Raw genomic sequence first — 16,832 nt, 5'->3', positions numbered from 1 at the left:
GGAGTACTAAACGTTTATGGAGTAGTCAGTGTTGTTGGGTTGACCACCAGGTGGGGGACCTCCTCAGTCCAGGAAGCCCGGGGTCTTGGCAGCCTGTCTTGCCCGGTCTACCAGATGTTGGTTATCCGGGTTGGAGCTGGTCAACCGTACAATGTAGCAGTGAGGCTTTTAATAAGTACCACCAGCCTTTCGCCTTCAAAGCATGTTAAAGGCACTCAAACTTTAAACTGCACTCAAAATTTTGTCCTCTTGAAAACACTATTTCTGTATAGTCTGCTGAAAAAGGAAGCAAGATGCAAAATACAACAGCTGGAATGCGCGCATGGACACCGCAAGCGGTCAGCAAAAATAGGCGGTTATGAAACCGAAATCGAGAAGAGTGCGGCCATTGAAGTGACGCAGCTGTCCAGCATTTGGCTGGACGGTCAGTTGCTTGGGAGTAAGCCTGCGCACGAGCTTTATGCGTGCACGGGGCAGCAATGGGGGACGCGTGCGCAGCAGAGCTTGACCGGTTCTCCAGCTGCGTGGCTGGCCAGAGGAAGAAGCCCCCGTCGGCTGGAATGTCACAGGCGCGTCATGGCTGTTTACGCGATCCGCCGTCAGGTGCAGCGTGGTCTGCGGCAGAGCTTTTTTACACGCTTCTGACTGGTTAACGAGGTGTCCTAGCTGATTTGGGGGTACTTACTACACATCAAACATAAATTTGGTCGAGGTGAAATTTCAGTGCACTTGGCCTTCAAGTGCCCCGAGGGATTTTTATGCGCCTCGGGACGGGTGTGTGCCTAGCCGGTTTGTCACGCGAGCTTGGGAGGTAGACTGGAGGGTGGAGTTGTTTGACCCACCCACCCCGGCGGTTCGGTGGCAAAGGCGTTGTGCTGCAGAGCCCAAGGATGTGGGTTCGATTCCCGGCCACTGTGGCTGCTTTTTCAGATGGAGGTGAAAAGCGAAAACGCCCGTGTCGAGATTTCAGCGCATGTTTAAAAGATCCCCGCCGGGGTGTAGCTATGGCGCATTAAACCCGACAATGAATCAATCAACAGTTGGGTTTTTACCCGAGAGGGCAAGTTGGAGCTGTGTTACTATGTACAGCATGATGGGCAGCGCAATACTTGTATGCCAGCGAATGGAGGGCCAATTCGATGCGGCTGACTTCACCATAAAAGCATGGGTGAATTCCACAGGAGGTTTTACTAATCCTTAGTACTGCTGCATGACGTGCCGGGCTGCATTCGTTGTGCTGTGTGTGGAAAACTGAAACTGGGCTTGATGTCTGCCTCTTGCTGTACTCTGGGGGCCTTGACAGGATTGGCACCATTCGAACTTTTGTCTAGCTTGTGGGAAAAAGAGTAGGATCTTCAGACGTAGGCAAGCTTGTGTTTTCAATAAGGATGGCCATGTTTGGCAGTTGAGGGTAGGTACGCTTATTAGTTGCACCAACTATGGAGCACAGAAGTTCTATAAAAAAAATGCTACGCATAGAGCTCTTTGGGCTGCCCTGTGTCTTTGGCCCTGCGGGCACTAAACCTGCGAGCCTTGTAATACAGCTGCTGGCAACACTGGCACACGGCAATACGGCACTACATTCCGAATAGAACAGCGATGGGAGAGCACGTATTATAGAAGGGGGAGCGAAAGGTGGGCGCTCGTGTTTGAAGACTTCCTTGAGTGCAGTCAGAGTAAAGGCATTGTTTTGGGTATACACATATGAGTAACAGTGTGGGCGCTCCTTGTTGTTGCAAATGGACAGTGCTGTGGGCTTACCTCTATGGAACGAAATCTCTATGCTTGGGTGCGCACATTCTTCGGTGCATTTTTGTCTCGTACCGACTGTGTGGAGCATTCTGAGCTGCTCGCAACAATGAAGTGTGGTGCGCCACGACCTGTGTGGCCGTGTTTCTTCTTGTTCGGCGTGTTTGAGGCGCCCTCGGCCTGCAGTGTGCCGTGTTGCTGGGGTCTGTGCGCAGGCAGGAGCGTGAGAGGAGGGAGAAGGAGCAACAGGCCAAGCAGCAGCAGCAGGAGGAGGACGAGGTGCCCCAGGGGCCGCCCACCCTCTCCGTCCCACGGCAGCCCACCACCATGCCCAAGGTGAGGGGCGGTGGAGGAAGCCTCTGTGGTGTACACGTTCGTCTCGGTGCATTCTCCCTTTTACCTTGGGAGCACCAAGCAGTTGGATGAGAAGAATGGAGAGGGGGATTGCGAAGCCCAGTCCCGATCCCACTTGTGAGATGGTGTTCAGTCCCCCTCTCCTTCAAACCTTGAGTGCCTATCCTTTGCGTGTGTCACCTGTCACCTCTAGATATGACACCACAGGATATCGTCATATCCTGTGGTATTCTTTCGAAAGGGGACCCAGATTGTTATGCCACCTTTCAAAGCATGTGTGGGATGGTTGACGACAGTTCAGGGGCCACCAAGGGTGTTGTCACCTGAAGGTGGGAGAGTAGCCCTCCAGAAATTGCTGGGAAGACGCGCGCTAGGAGCAGCCGGCCAGTCTGCCTATAGATGTGTTTGGCTTAGCACTGCGGCGGATATTCGATTGCCGCTCTCGTAAGCAGTGCAGATGACGATTTTTAATGCAACCCGCCATCGCATCATCAATGCCTTTCTCGTACGTGCTGCCTTGTTTGGGACTTGGGTTCCCTTTCGTGCAGTGGTAACAAGCTATCGCTTGAGCTACCTGCACCACTTTGTGGTCGCCACCAGCGCAGCGACCATGCGGCTCACTCAGTGCACTTTTCGTGTCCCCGGTGCGTTTTCACGTCCAGTGTGGTAAAAAGCAATAAAAATAGTGCCTGGCATCGCTGTAGAACTTGGGTTGCGGCCAGCTGCCCGATGAGCCGCCAAAATCACGGTGCCTCCGCCGCCAACACTCGGGTCGTTCGTTGCTCGAGAGCAGAAGCTTCGACCTCCAATTGGAGCGGCAGTGCGGAAGCGGCCAACGAAAACTCGTGACGTGTTTGGATTTACCAAATATCCAGGGAATGTCGATTGCGTGAGTGTGTCGCGGTTTTACAGACTTCAGACCTGGAGACTGTGCTTCAATCACTGCATGACACTATCCCTGCAATGTTTGCCAGGGTTGTTCTGCTGGAAACTTTTCGCGGTGTAGCAGTTTCCCACTTCTGATGCAATCTCCCCCGTCTCCCCTTGACCAGGTTCTGCCATACGAGCACGCAGCCAAGTTCATCCCTCAGCTGGCGGCGAAGCGTAAGTGCTAAAACTGTTTCCCGGCGCTTGAGGGGCTTCCATATGGTGGGGGTTGTTTGACTGAAGTAGCAAAGTAACTTGTTTCTGAGGGTGCTACATTTACTGTTCCATCTGGAACTTTAAAAATCTCTAGCTTGCCAGTTGCTTCTGTTAATTCTCTTAATTAATCAGTTGAACGGTACTCTTTCAAGGTACGCGTTCATTATCAGAATACAGGTGCCGCCATGGATAGTGCAGCGATGCCATCACCAGCTTTTCAACTCCTGTACACTGGTTGTAAAATGAAAAGCGAACACGAAAATATGAGCCGGAACGTGCAAAATTGAAAAATACTGTTCGTAGAGTTCATATAATGGCACGCTATTGGTATACTTGGAAATCCACATTTCCCAACTTTGTTTTTGAACTAAGCCACGCATCATTTTCGCTCGCATGGAAAGAAGTCTCGCTATGTGTGTGTTTAGGTTCGTATTTTTGTGTTCGCGTTTTATTTGACGACCACTGTACATTCGAAAAGTGGAATGCTTGGTTAACTTGCAAAGTGAACAATGACAATATTGGTTTAGCCATCTTTCATCCCTAGGCATTACCTCGGCAGTTGTTGTTTGAGGTGTGTTTGGTGTTCAACTGTATTGCATCCTAAGTACAATTTTTTTTGCCCACACAAGCGAGTGGTGAAAAGCAGTTCTGAATATGCGTGGCTTTATCGGATTACAAGGCAAAACTAAGGGCAGCTAGTAAAGCTGAATGCTTTTGGCCCATCAAATTGGATGCGTCCAGTCAAGGCAGTAAAAAAAAGCAGAAATAAAAGCATCTGCAGAGAGTAGTCTTGTGAGCTGGTATCATTTTGTAAGCTCCAATTTAAGCATACTATCGGCAGGGTAGCAGTTTTGTTTCTGTTTGCACTACCACAAGGTTTTTGCACTTTCAGCACTGCTGGCCAGTTTTGTGTGGATGCACTTCTCACGTAAATTAAAGGAAGCAGCACTAAATAGCAACGTCTTGTTCATTAGTACATATGAGGTATTGGTGGAAATGTAATACAAGTGCCTTTGCCCTGTTTTTATGGAATGTAGGGATGTAGCTACAGCAAAACTGTGCCGTTTTTTTTCCCTAACATTGGCGCATTCCTGCCGGTATAGTTTTCAAAAGAACTCAGTCTCGTGTGAAACAATTGAATCGTGGTCAATGAACACGTGGGCGGGGCCTTGAAAAAGCACCTGAGAAGTTAGACATTGTGGTGAAAACCTTTCAGGTTTGACTGAATGGAAATAGATGTGTAGTTGTTTCTGCACAGACATACATGAGACTCGGGCTTGAGCGTTCACCAAGTTGTATTCGGGCACAACTTAAGATTTGCTGCGGTGATGAGAAACTGCGAAGAAAAGTGGGAAATGTGATGCATTAAGCGCAGTCTCCTTTCAAAGCTCGCACGCACATTGAATGTCCAGCGGAGTGATGTCGCAACGTGAGGTATTGCCCTTCTTAATTTTTATCCACGTACAGAGTTACTCATTGTATACCAGTTGTGAAATTCCTGTAGGCGACATGTATTAAAAACTGGTCTCCGGTTGATCCCCCTGTGCTGGAGGCATGGGGCAAGTTGACTAGCCTGCTGCCATCTGTTGACAGAAAGTTGAAGGGTAGTGCAAGTGCTTGCATCTGCTTAGAGTAAATCCTAAAATACCATGGGAACGTAAGTAAAACTTGCCTAATTTTATGCTTCCTAATTTGAAAAGCAAGCTTTACTTCATTAGGTTCTGTTTTAAGTTAATCTTTAGCACAGTTAAGTTTTTGTCCACTGGGGGCTACGCCGATACTTTCCCATCAGCTTCAACAAAGCAGGGGTGCTCGCACAATCCGAATTCTGAAGGCGTTTCGTGACTGGTGTGTTTTGAACCACGGAGCAAGATATAAAGAGGAGCGACGACTGTGGCCCAGAAAAAATCGTTTGCTCGGGCCGATAATGTCCACGCGCCGCCGGCCGCCCAGCTTTCCCTTTGCTCTCTTCCTCCTTCGTTCGCCCTCTCGTCGCTGTGCCTCTGTACATGGCTCTTCCCTTCTTCGCTCTCCCCAGAGGCATCTTTTCTTGCGCAGCGACGTCTGTCTTATGCCTGTCCTACTACGCAGGAGGCATGCGGGCCCCGCAGAATTTAAACACCCGTGCGCGGCCGCAATAGACGGCGCAGATAATCGCACGCCGCCGCATACATGGCGATCGCTTATTCCCGGAACGTTTATTCTGACATTATGAAGATCCACTAAAAATATTGTACTAACCCAGCACATGTAAGCGCAACTGAACGACGACGACTTCAGAAGCACCAAAGAATGAGCAAGAGTAATATGGAACGCCACAACATAGTCTAGCGTGATTCTGCTTACAACGAATCGATGCAGCGCAAAGGTTACCCTCTGTTGTTATCCCGCTCTCCGGCCGCGTGCTTAATTATTTATGCTGCTTCTGCGCACGAACAACACTTACGAGGGTCGCCCGGAGTCTCCATCGGCAAACGGCAATGATGCACATTTCTGTGCCAATGACTGAATTGGACGGCTGCCCTGTTGTATCAAGTGCACAAAAACACTGTCAGCTTGACAAGGAACCTAAGAATATCAAACGCATACTTCATTTTAACTCATGCCGCAACTTACCGCCCGATGTTCACTGTCGCTCTACGGTCGTGTTATCTCGTCGATAACACCGCGACTCCAAATAAAATGCTGCGATTTGTATGGCTGCAATTTTTTGGCCTACCAGGGTTCCCGGCGTTTTTTTTTTTTTTTAAGTGGCTGACCAGCAAAACAACCGGCTCGTTAAACCTTTTCTTTCGGCGAGTTATCGCGAAATGAAGGCTTCTGAAAAGACCGCACTGTCAGGGACTTGATCTCGAGCAGATTGCTACGTCGCGGGCAGTCGCGGGTGATGTTATCACATTTCTGTTCTTTTCTGATGAGCGTGTAAGTGCCGGCCCGTGTTCTAGGCACACTCTGTTTTGGACGCAAGTTGCAGAACTGCGAGAAAGCTGAGGGAACTTTTATAATCGTTAGTGATCAAAACCAATTGCTCCTTTCGCCTTTTGTAAAACCTGTTAAAACACAGCCAAATTGGTATTCCCAAATTTACAAAACGGAGCCACATTTTCGGCAAGCACCGCGCAAAAGGTAGTGTTTGTATAGCAGCCATATGTTTGTGTGTGGTCTCTATATTTTGTTTTCCCGCCATGCAAACCAATCCTTAACGTATCTTTGCCGTACGGCCACTCAATTCCTTCGGGTCCGGGTTACCCAGAAGGTGCAGTCGAACAAGTTAATCAACTGTGCGAAGGAGGCGCGCCATGAACGCGAAGCGGCGCCAAAGCAGGCCCGAAGCAGTCCGTGCCCAAAACTACCGTCGCCGAAGCAGACGACAGAGCCGACGGAATGCGTTCCGCCAACTCGCCCGCCGGCGCACGGGGAACGCCGGCCGCTCCGCCGCCGGCCCCATTCGCTGCGCCATCTACACTGTGCTCCGCGAGTTATGGACATTAAGAGCCCGCCGGAGAGAGCGAAGTCGGCGCTCCTGTTTATCTTGCTCCGTGTTTTGAACTCTGCTCGAGCGTGGTCGAGCATGGTTTTAGAGCTGCTAGATGGGGGAAGTTTGGAGCCTGCCAATTTGTGGAGCATTTTTTTTTTTTTTCTTTGGATCTGTGGATGGACAGTCTGACGTGACACTGTTGCCTCATAAGTGTTCTCGCGGTTTGTAAATGTCAATGACGAGGCTTTCGATTGGCGTGCCTCTTCCAAACTGTGCCTGTTTGACAAAGTGTGTCTGTACCCGCTGCGGTGGCTCGGTGGCCAAAGATGTTGCGTTGCTGAGTGCCCAAGGACGTGGGTTTGATCCCAGCCGCGATGGCTGCTTTTCTGAAGGAGGAAGCAGAAAGTGGGAATGCCCGTTTGTCGAGGTTTGGGTGCGCTATAAAGATCCCCCAGGTGGTCTAAACACATCCGGAGCCCTCCACTAGGGTGTGCCTCGCGGCCCAGGTGTAAATTCAGTTCGTTCAACCCCAGGAGAAATTGACAGTGTGTGCGTTGGTGCCTTTCAGCGGCGGAGGATGACGACAGTGACGACAGCAGCGAGGAAGACGAAGACGAGGAGCTGGAGCAGGCGATGAGGGCTCGCTGCCAGGGCCTGGGCCGAGGCTTCGTGGGTGCACACAGGCCAGCCGGTACGTCGGCACAGTGCGGGGAGGACGCTGGGCTGCCGAGCATGGGGGTTCGATCCCGGCCGTTCTTCTCGTGAAGGGACGGGGGAGCGGAAACACCTGTGTGTTGGCATTTCGGTGCTTGTTAGAGGGCCAGACAACCATCTCTTGCAGAATGCACGTCCTCTAGCTCGTATGAAAGCCAGTGTTTTGTTTAACGGGCCAGCCACGAGGAATTTCTAAAATTGGTGGAAAAAATTTTAATCTGGCACTAAAATGTCTGAAATCTGAAAGGTTGGCATTGTGTTGTGTCTCAACATGGCACTACCATATGTCAACAAACAGCTCCTTTTCAGTGTCCATGTGTGATTCAAAAACCACATAAAGGAATAAGAGAGAACCATGCCGTATTCTTTTTTTCTTTTTCTTTTTTGTTAGCTGAGGACGAGTTTTTAAATACTTTTCATCTCACTACAGTTAAAAGTATTTTGCTGCACGGATGACTGTCATGAGTGCAAGCGTTTGCTTTGGCAGCATACACAGATCTAGACAATCCGCTTTCAGATGGGCTAGGGCCCTATCAGGGAAACTGGTTCAGTTCAGGGTGTTCTAAGCGATGCCTTTTCATTTGGGATAGAGCACATGCTCCACAAAAATCAGTTGTCTGTCCCCTTGAAACCCCCAGGTGGTCGAAATCGATGCAGAGCCCTCGGCTCTGGTGCTGTTCATAACCGAGGTGTTGCACCTTTGCTTTGGCTCTTGAAGCCCCATAAATTTTTGAATTTCCATATTTGCACGATTCTAACGCACCTCTGGTTGTAATGCGCAGTAAAATTGAACACACAGAAACCACAGAAATAGCTCAGCGCCAATTCTGCCATGCGCACGAAATATTGCCATGAACAACCACTCAAAATCGTACAAAACATTTATTTGAACATAAATCGGCACACGCTGCAGGCAGCTAAAGCCCTTCTGCGAAGCTGTTTCGCACTTAAAAATGTGGTTCCTTTTTTATTGCCAATTGTGAATGCCACTCCGGGACGCCTTATGCACAGGGCACTGCCCGGGCCGCCAAGATGATTGCTTTGCGTTTGAACAAAGCCCCTATCACTCATTAAGTTGCTTCGTTACGGTTTTGAGTTGGCGGTTTTGGTTTTGAGGTTTTTGAGTTTTGTGTCCGATTTTAACACGCAGCTATTTTTGATTGCCTATTTCCATGAAAAAAAAAAGGTGAACGTTATAATCGTGCAAATATGGTAGATTGGATGTTTGTTGTGGCACAATTATTCGAATGAGGGCCTTCCATTGCACAAAGCGTGCGGGTATTAATTAAGGCTGGTCTGCGGCTGCAACAAGATGTTTTGGAGCTTTCACGGTTTTGTAAGTGCCGGGGGTTTTAATTCAAGGGTAGCAGGTTTATTTGCTGAGTGATTGTTATCCTTCCTTGCTCGACAAGGGATTGATCGGAAGTTGGCAGCACTGTAAAGCAGGAAATGCTTCTGAGGTTTTTATGGTTATATTTTTTGTTGCAGGGTCCATTTTAAGGTGTTCATTTTGCCTACAGAGTTACAGACTGTGGGGGACCGCATGCCGTTTAGTGTGGCTTCTAATTAATAACCTCTTAATAAGTGCCACATTTTAGTGCAGGTACCAGAAAAACGGATGTTCCCTCAGGTTAGACACTGTGTGATTTTGTGCAAAAACCACCGCTGTGAACGTAATTGGAGCAGTGTAGCCACGTAGCCAGATAAGCGGGCATTTAAAATTAGCGGTGCCACTGATGCGGGTGTTATGGGAAACATGGAAGAAAATTAGATTGCTCAAGATTAGAAGTTGTGTATGTGCACTCATCTCCATTTTTGAACACGTTTTCAATATTCAGCGAGGTTTGTGGGGTGTGATTCAAGGTGGCGTCGCGTCAGCTCCGTTTGTATCTCTCCTTGTGTTTACTGTTGCAGGGGTTACCATCGGTGCAATCCAGTCAGAGCAGAGAAACCCCGACTTCATTTTAAGTGCAGAGCACTTTAGGGGCTGGCCTTGTCGTAGCTCGCTCGCTGGGCCCAAGTAGAGCCGCACTGCGTTCTGTCGTCGCGGCGTAACCCAGAGGCTTCGAAAGCCAAGCTCGAAACTCATGGACCGCTGGCGCATGCAGTGCTGCCACTCCTGCGCCAAATGCGCCAATTTGCGCCAAATGAGGTATCCTGCGCCATCCTGATAAAAAACCACGATTTTGCAAGCAAGTGCGCCAAAAGTGCGCCAAAATTTGTCGCGCCAATCGTGTGCAGCCTGTTACAAGCACTACTTCGCAGTGGTCTCTAGACATGTATAACTAAATCGGGTTGATAACTTCAACTCCCTCGCACCCGTAATCGTGTTTTCCGCGGTGAGTTTGGTTGGCGCTGTCACTGTACCGCCGATACAGTGTTTTCGTCTAGCAAGTCATTGCAGCGCTGGCGTACCGCGGGTAAAAACTTTCCTTCTTGTTGTAGTTTCCAATAATTCCTGCTATAAACAATAGGTAGTTATAGGTGGCGTTTATTGCCGGCCCTCTCCGCTCCGAGAGCCAGCGGGAGCGTCGTTTCGCGGCATGCGTGACGCGGTCGGCTGCTAGCTCTCGCTTCGCTTGTTGTGCTCACGGAGGGGACCGCCGCAAGTGAAGCGGGCCGTGAAAAACAGCCAGTCTCTCTAAAGCACGAACCTCATGGAGCGTTTTCTGCTTGCGAAAACGCGCCGCGTAAGCACCCGCACGCTGCGCGCGGCGCGGCAACATGGTGGCGGCTTCGGCCGCGAAGTGGTGTGGGGAGCTCGAGCGACCACTTTTAAGCGCTCTCTAAAACACCGCTCAAGGTGCACACAAAGTTGCTTGTGTGGTAAAGGTGCTTATAATGTGGGCGAAAACGGTACTATAAAACATCATCCGCGTCACTAGTGAAAACGCCCATGCAATGCCTGCCGGGGTGGTAAGCCTAAAAACCGCCGACGGAGCCAGCCGGCCGTGACCGGGCTGTCTCGAGCGCTTCAAAACCGCCGCCATGAGGCACGCGCCTCCCCATTGGCGCAAGTCGCCAGGCTCCTCCCACTGCCGCGCGCGACGCGCGTCATTTTCTGAGCGTGGTAGAAACTCCCGCGTGCGGGCGTGAAAAAATCGCACGCGCAACGCCGACGCGCACGAATCGCATGCAAAAGTGCCCCATGCGCATTTCTCGTGCACATTTCCAGCTAGCTTGGAAATGCGCACGAGGACTGATAGCAAGCGCCTGCATCTAATAAAATGAAAAAGTAAAACACGAGGGCTTGCCTCAACAATTAATAAACTAGAAGAGAGGCGCGTTGTTTTTTTGCTAGGCAGGTTTGTCGAAGCCTTTCAATATTCATTATCGTGTTGCATGTTGTCTTTTATCCACACCAAAAAGGAACTAAATACCTTGCAAATTATGTTTTGTTGCATTTTTGCTATTGCGTGGCGGGGAGGGGGATGCAATTAGGGGATTTAATTGCATCAAACTTCTGGCCCCAGGAATGACAGGTTGGGCTATAAAGAGCCAAATATGGATACTTTTTCTTGTGGTTGTAGAACTTTTCTTTATTGGCTATTTCGCTATTCTTGGGCTATTGGGAGAGCTGACTGTGAAAGCTATTTTTAATGCATGTTCGAGCCTGCCAACTATGAAGCGTTTTCAGCGACTCCTTGAAAAAAGACTTCCCCTAGTAGGGACAAGAAGATCATTATTCTTGAGCTGTGCCGTCCATTTGTGATCGCATGTGGGAAAAGCACCTTGAAGCGCATTCCAGGACGACCTCCACATCAATTACTGGACGATACTGGTCAATTTTTAGTGTTGAGAGATGCTTTGGGCACATCTAGCAGTTGATGTTTAGTTGCTCCAAGGTGCTCCAAAACTGGCATTTAGGTGCTCCAAATTGCTCCAAAATTAATAATTTGCTGCTACAAAAATTGCTCCAAATCACCGTTCATCAGTGGCACCACTGCGCATGCCATACATCTCCCCATTGTCTAGTGCAAAGAAAACTGCAGGTACATTTGAGGCAAACTATACTTAACGGCAGCGCCCACGTTCATTTAGTTAGGGTTGGTTTTTACGATAGTAAGCGAGAAGTTACAGTGCAGTGATTTGGTGATTCTGGCAGCTTTCACATTGAGTGGAACGGCTTTAATTTTTCCTTTACCCTTTTCCAGGAATATCAGTTGTCAATGGTGGCGAGAGTGCGGAGGCGCGGGACCTGAATGATCGCATGAAGCTGCTTGGACTTGGGCGAGGCCGCCGTGTCCTTCCGAAGTGATAGCCAGGAACGGTACTGCGCACCTTTTTTTCTCCTCCCTTCTTTGCCTTGCCTTCTTAAAAAAAAATTTTGTTCCGCCTGCATATATTTCATCCGGCGCATGCCACGTTAACCAAGTTGGTGTTCCTTCTTGCCGGACTAACTTATAGAGTGAATCTTTTATCCCATGTGTTGACTGGAACCACATTCCCTGCTCAAATACTGCCATTTCAGAACATTTCAAATTCAACACTGCCGTGCGAAACCTAATTTTTTAATCTGCTTAGTAATGCCATATACTCCCACTCCTTTCTGTAGTGCCTCTTGGCTCTGAGGGTACTGTAAATGAATAAATTAACAATGGCACAACTATGCCTGAAGGCTTGAGTAGCACTGTAGATGAGACCCATGCATGACAGCTGAGGCCCCTAAAGAAATTGACAATATTTCTCTGAAGTTGAGGGATATGCATAAAAAGAAACAAGTTATGGTTTTCACGTTTATTGTCTTTCTCTCGAAGGGGCACCTGGGTCTTTGGGGCTGAAAAATTGCAAAAGGGAAAAAGATTTTTGGTAATTGCTGTTTTTCTGCAAAAAAAAAAAAAAATGCTGTTCTTCTGATCTACCAAGTTCCTTGACCTGCGGCTGCGTATATGAACCGTAATATCAATTTAAAACGCCAGCTACAGTCAAGACCGTCTGAAATTTGTTGAAGAAACGGCTTATTTTGGCAGCTTATAGCGCTCATTCAACATGTACAGTTGCAGCTATTTTTGTCTCGTTAAAAATGTCCGATTCAGTTTTCCGGTGCAACTACTTTATGTTCAATGAGTGCATGGCATGCAGTTGGCTATTCCGTGCACTGACAAGGTGCAATCGAATTGGCAGTGTCGCACAAGTCGTCCGCTTGGCAAGTCATAACAAAGCCAGGGGAAAGTTATAGCCAATAAAGCAACGAATGAAGAGGACTTAGCAGCAGTAAAAGGGGAAGGTCCTGGTTTGCCTCAACTGCTGTGGATATTTCCAATTTCATGAGGGTTGTTGTATGAAGCGTACATGCGTGTACACAGAGTATTGCGTGGGGTCTTTGCAAGGGCTGCAGTAATTTATCATAAGAAGCAATTGTTGCATCTGTGAGGTTTTACTTTACGCATGAAAATATTGTAGTTCTCAATGCTAGGTTTATCAAAAATATGGGCAGATAAACAGGGCCCAGAAATATGGCTTGCAAAAGTGCTCATTTGGGATTTAATTTTTTGCCTGTCTCTTTTCCAGCTAGCAAAGACCACCTTGAAAGGGCATCTGCAAATGCAGCAGGTGTCTCCAGCTGATGACACCTGTCTGGCAAAAAGCTTTACTGATGTTGGTCGCATAGACGTTGGAACTGTTCAAGCTGACAGAGCGGAACTTTTTTTAACTTGTTGACAGAAAAAGTGTCATTGAAGTTGTCACTAGCAGAGCAATTGACATGGCAAGGAAGAGGTTGCACAGACAGTATGCTCACTTTGGCTTGTCATTTTGCAAAGGCTGAAATCCATTTGTTTTCATTTATGTGTTCCTCTCGTTGACACATTTCAGACTGTTTTATCTCATTCTGTGCGTTCCTCTGTATAAACTATCGACGTTGAAAGTGCCTAATAAAGTTCCATCACCATCCACTTTGTGTCGTCTTTTTTAACGCCAGTACTGGGCGTTCTTGACACTTGTAGTGGCTAGTCAGCTTGCCATTGAACTTGTATGGGTTCATAATCTTTTGAAACTCCGCTGATAAATTGCAAATAATTTCTACAACAAATTCTTCTTTTTTTGTTGTTGTTGCTAGTGCATGCAAGTTTATCTTATTTATGTGGGGTTCACTGCCTTGAAAATTGTACAACGTAGCTGTTAATTAATAGGGTCCCACGAATTTTTCTGTCCATCTACAAATCTGCATGGGTAGAGTCTTGGCTGACCCCCAATTTAAAGCAAAGCGCAAGGTTGTTCCCTAGTGTGGGGCATTCGTGCGAGTGCATTTGCAAAGCTCAAGGCATTTTTGTGCATTTGTTATTTTGCCTGCTTTTATTTAGCTCTGCAATTGCTTCCATCGACAAGTAGCTGTTCTCATTTTGAACATCTGTTCTGTCGTTAAAACACTGAGTCTGCATATAGTCCAGACAGCGTGACGCTGCTGGAGATGTAGAAAATCTCCAAGTGTGGGAGTGGTAAAGACTTTTGCACAAAGGTGCCATGCTCCACCACGAACAGGTACGTCCCTGATTATAGGCTGTCTACTATGTGTCGAGGAATTAGTAGTTGCATCACAACTTCCGTCAAGCATTTGTACCCTTGTTCAAAATTTAGTGTCGCATCGCCCTTGCACATTGAGTGGAATGGCTCATCACTTTTTCGTTTCAAAAGTTTGTGGTGATGATTCACCCCAATTCGCAAGTTCATTGTGTTTTTCATAGGTTCGTTGTCGTCTGTAGGGAAACCATCTTTCTTAGATCTGACCTTGATGTCTGTTGGCTTTGTAGTTTTTTGCATGCTGTTTGAATGTGAAGTTATATTATGCTTGCTGCTCGTTTATATGAATGGTGGCAGTATAAAGGAAGGATAGAGGTCACGTTGCCTCGAACCATTTCAGTACAGTGTAGGAGTGCTCTGTTCAGCGGTGTATCGCTGCACAGTGGTGCAACGCGCACAGTTGCTTGCAGTGCCGAACTCGATAGCATTGAAGTGGACATCGTTATGTTATGCATTCACAACCAGTAAGAAGTGTTTGGGCGTCCTGTTTCTTCTTTTTTTTTTTTTACTTAGGGTCACTGTTAAAAAAAATTCAGAAAAAAAAAAAGACATCAGATTTACTTGTGACCACAAAACAAAACTGCGGTGAAAAGTTGAGCTTGAATTTGTTTTAGTTGTGGTAGAAAGTTACTGCACAAGTAAAAATTTCGAAGACAATTGCTGCATGCCTTGAAGAATTGTGTTCTTTTGTTTATTTCTACATATGCCATAAATCTTGCTTAAGTATTCAGCAATATGGTTATTATTGCACCAACTTTATCAACTGTGAAAAAAAATATTTGCAAAGGCTAGAGTTTTGCACTTATGATAGTAGTGCAATGAGGAACTGCAACAAATAATGAGACCGTTTGGCTGCCAACCACGGGGTAGTTGGCGAAAATAATTTCCGTGGACTGATTTAGCCATTTTTAACACCAAGGCAAGCATCGTTATGCCATTGTTTGAGCGAGCGAGTGAGTTATGGAGCCATTTAGCGGAGCGAGAGTAAAAATAAGCGAAAAAAAGACGCAAAGCTGGGTGGCCTTCTCTTGGTCCACAAATTCGAAAGCTGTCCAGTTTCTGCTTATTAAATCCTTTGCAGCAGTGATGTGGTTTGAGCATGGGCTGCAGATGATCGTACTTGCAGATGTTGCAAATGCCATTCTCAGGCAATCCGGTGTGACCAGTCCTTTTTTATTCGTTCCTGATGGCAATTCTGGCTCACTTTTTGTATTTGTTTTGCACATGCAAGCGAGTGTCCTTGCACACGAAACGTGGAATCATTTAAAAACTCGCATAGCACAGACTGTCCTTTGTTTTGCAAGAACGACCAACTGACGTGACTTGGTTGACAAGCCATCAGCTTCGCAACTGAGAGGGCCCGCATTTGGTGACACTTCCGGGAGAATGTTTGACAGCGAATATATTCTTTGTCGAGCCTTTCATGGGACAAAACATGGTAATGCGGTTGCAGTGATGTGGAGAGGGAATAGCCTAGCAAGGAGGAGAGGAAACGCCAAGCACACGTTCAGAGCAAGTTAAAAGTATGCTTGAACGAGAAAAAGCGTTTTTGAACTAAATCCACTGGCAATGTTTACGCTCGCCAACATTGTTGAGCAAAAGGAGCAGTAAGTATATCTGAGGCATCAGTGACATTTCATTGTTCTTTCAATCAAAAATACATACGTGCTTGATTTTTGCGATAGCAAATAAAAAAATACACTGAAAAACGACGCGCTCACGGTGCCCCCTTTTGGCAGTGTTATAGGATTAAAAGTTCTTGATTGATTGTAGGGTTTTAACGTGCCGATGCAACACAGGCGATGAGGCGCGTCGTAGGGGACGGCACTGGATTAATTTTGACCTCCTGGGGACCTTTAACATGCACCGAAATCTCGTACACACAGGCGTTTTTGCTTTTCGCCTCCATCAGAAAAGCGGCCGCCGCAGCCGGGAATGGAACCCGTGACCTAGATCAAAAGTTCTGTCATGGGGCGAGCACTGGAACACGGAGAAAATGAATTGGCACAAACAGGGATCGATCTGCTGGCTTCGAGAAGTTTTATGAAACTTAGACTTGTGACTGGGGAATGCCAAGCAGCGTCGCTGTTAACATCACCGTTTGCGGCGTTAAGTCGATGAAGCTTGGGTAATTTTTTTTAAAAAGGAACACTAAAGTGTAGAAGGCATTATTTTTTTCGGTGAGCAGTTCAGCTGATCACTAATATCTGTATGCACAACATCGGCTGTAAGCAAGTTGTTCGGGATATTAGTGAATAAACACATCAAGTGGAGAACTATACCAATCGTAACTCGGGTAAAGATTTTTATTACATTACTTAGACCACGTCCATTTATGGTAGACTGGAAGTCTCTCGGTACGTTTGTATATGCAAGCATGCATGCCAATAAACGGCACCAGCACGTTTACCCTGCCTATTGCGGAAGAAATACCGATAGCCATTTGGACAGTATACACTTCAGATGCTGAAGTATACGACGTCTCTGTTAATAGTATCGCGGTAAAAGTTACGCCAAACGTTTCAAGTATAGTGTTGCCATGTCATCTACTTTATCTGTCAAAGACCGCACGTTTAAAGGAGAAAAAAGGAAACGACATAGTGGGTATTTTCGTGTTTACTAATGGTTAGATTTCGGTCGGTTGAATTCCCATAATTTGGTTCTTGCTTGGAACGCACGGAATATGCGTTCCGTGCGTTCCAAACAGCATGTGCGAGATTTTTAGAAACAAAACCGGAAAACGTGTTGTGTTTTGGAACCATGCGTACGTGACTACAAAAAAGAATACTGCTGTGCAATGAATTCACTTATGCATCACCCCGGGCATAGTCTACGTCAAAAATTCAAAGCACCAGTAACTACCCTATGGGACCAG

General features: G+C 47.2%; 1 protein-coding gene across 2 annotated transcripts in view; it reads left to right on the top strand.

Annotated features, from left to right (window-relative positions):
* LOC144175846 (uncharacterized) overlaps positions 1-13,332 on the top strand; it is a 35,963-nt gene extending 22,631 nt beyond the window's left edge. For both annotated transcript variants that reach the window (XM_077704864.1, XM_077704863.1), the window contains 5 exons: positions 1,965-2,085; positions 3,156-3,207; positions 7,293-7,415; positions 11,593-11,708; positions 12,950-13,332. In XM_077704864.1, coding sequence (XP_077560990.1) covers positions 1,965-2,085; positions 3,156-3,207; positions 7,293-7,415; positions 11,593-11,696 — 400 coding nt within the window. In that variant the 3' untranslated portion in view covers positions 11,697-11,708; positions 12,950-13,332. The remainder of the gene's footprint in view (positions 1-1,964; positions 2,086-3,155; positions 3,208-7,292; positions 7,416-11,592; positions 11,709-12,949) is intronic.
* The last annotated feature ends 3,500 nt before the right edge of the window (positions 13,333-16,832 follow it).

Source organism: Haemaphysalis longicornis, unplaced genomic scaffold (assembly GCF_048455015.1).
Source record: "Haemaphysalis longicornis isolate Haplotype H1 unplaced genomic scaffold, Haemaphysalis longicornis Haplotype H1 scaffold_3, whole genome shotgun sequence".
Taxonomy (NCBI): domain Eukaryota; kingdom Metazoa; phylum Arthropoda; class Arachnida; order Ixodida; family Ixodidae; genus Haemaphysalis; species Haemaphysalis longicornis.
Note: the sequence above shows the minus strand (reverse complement) of the source record. Positions and strands in the feature narration are given on the sequence as shown.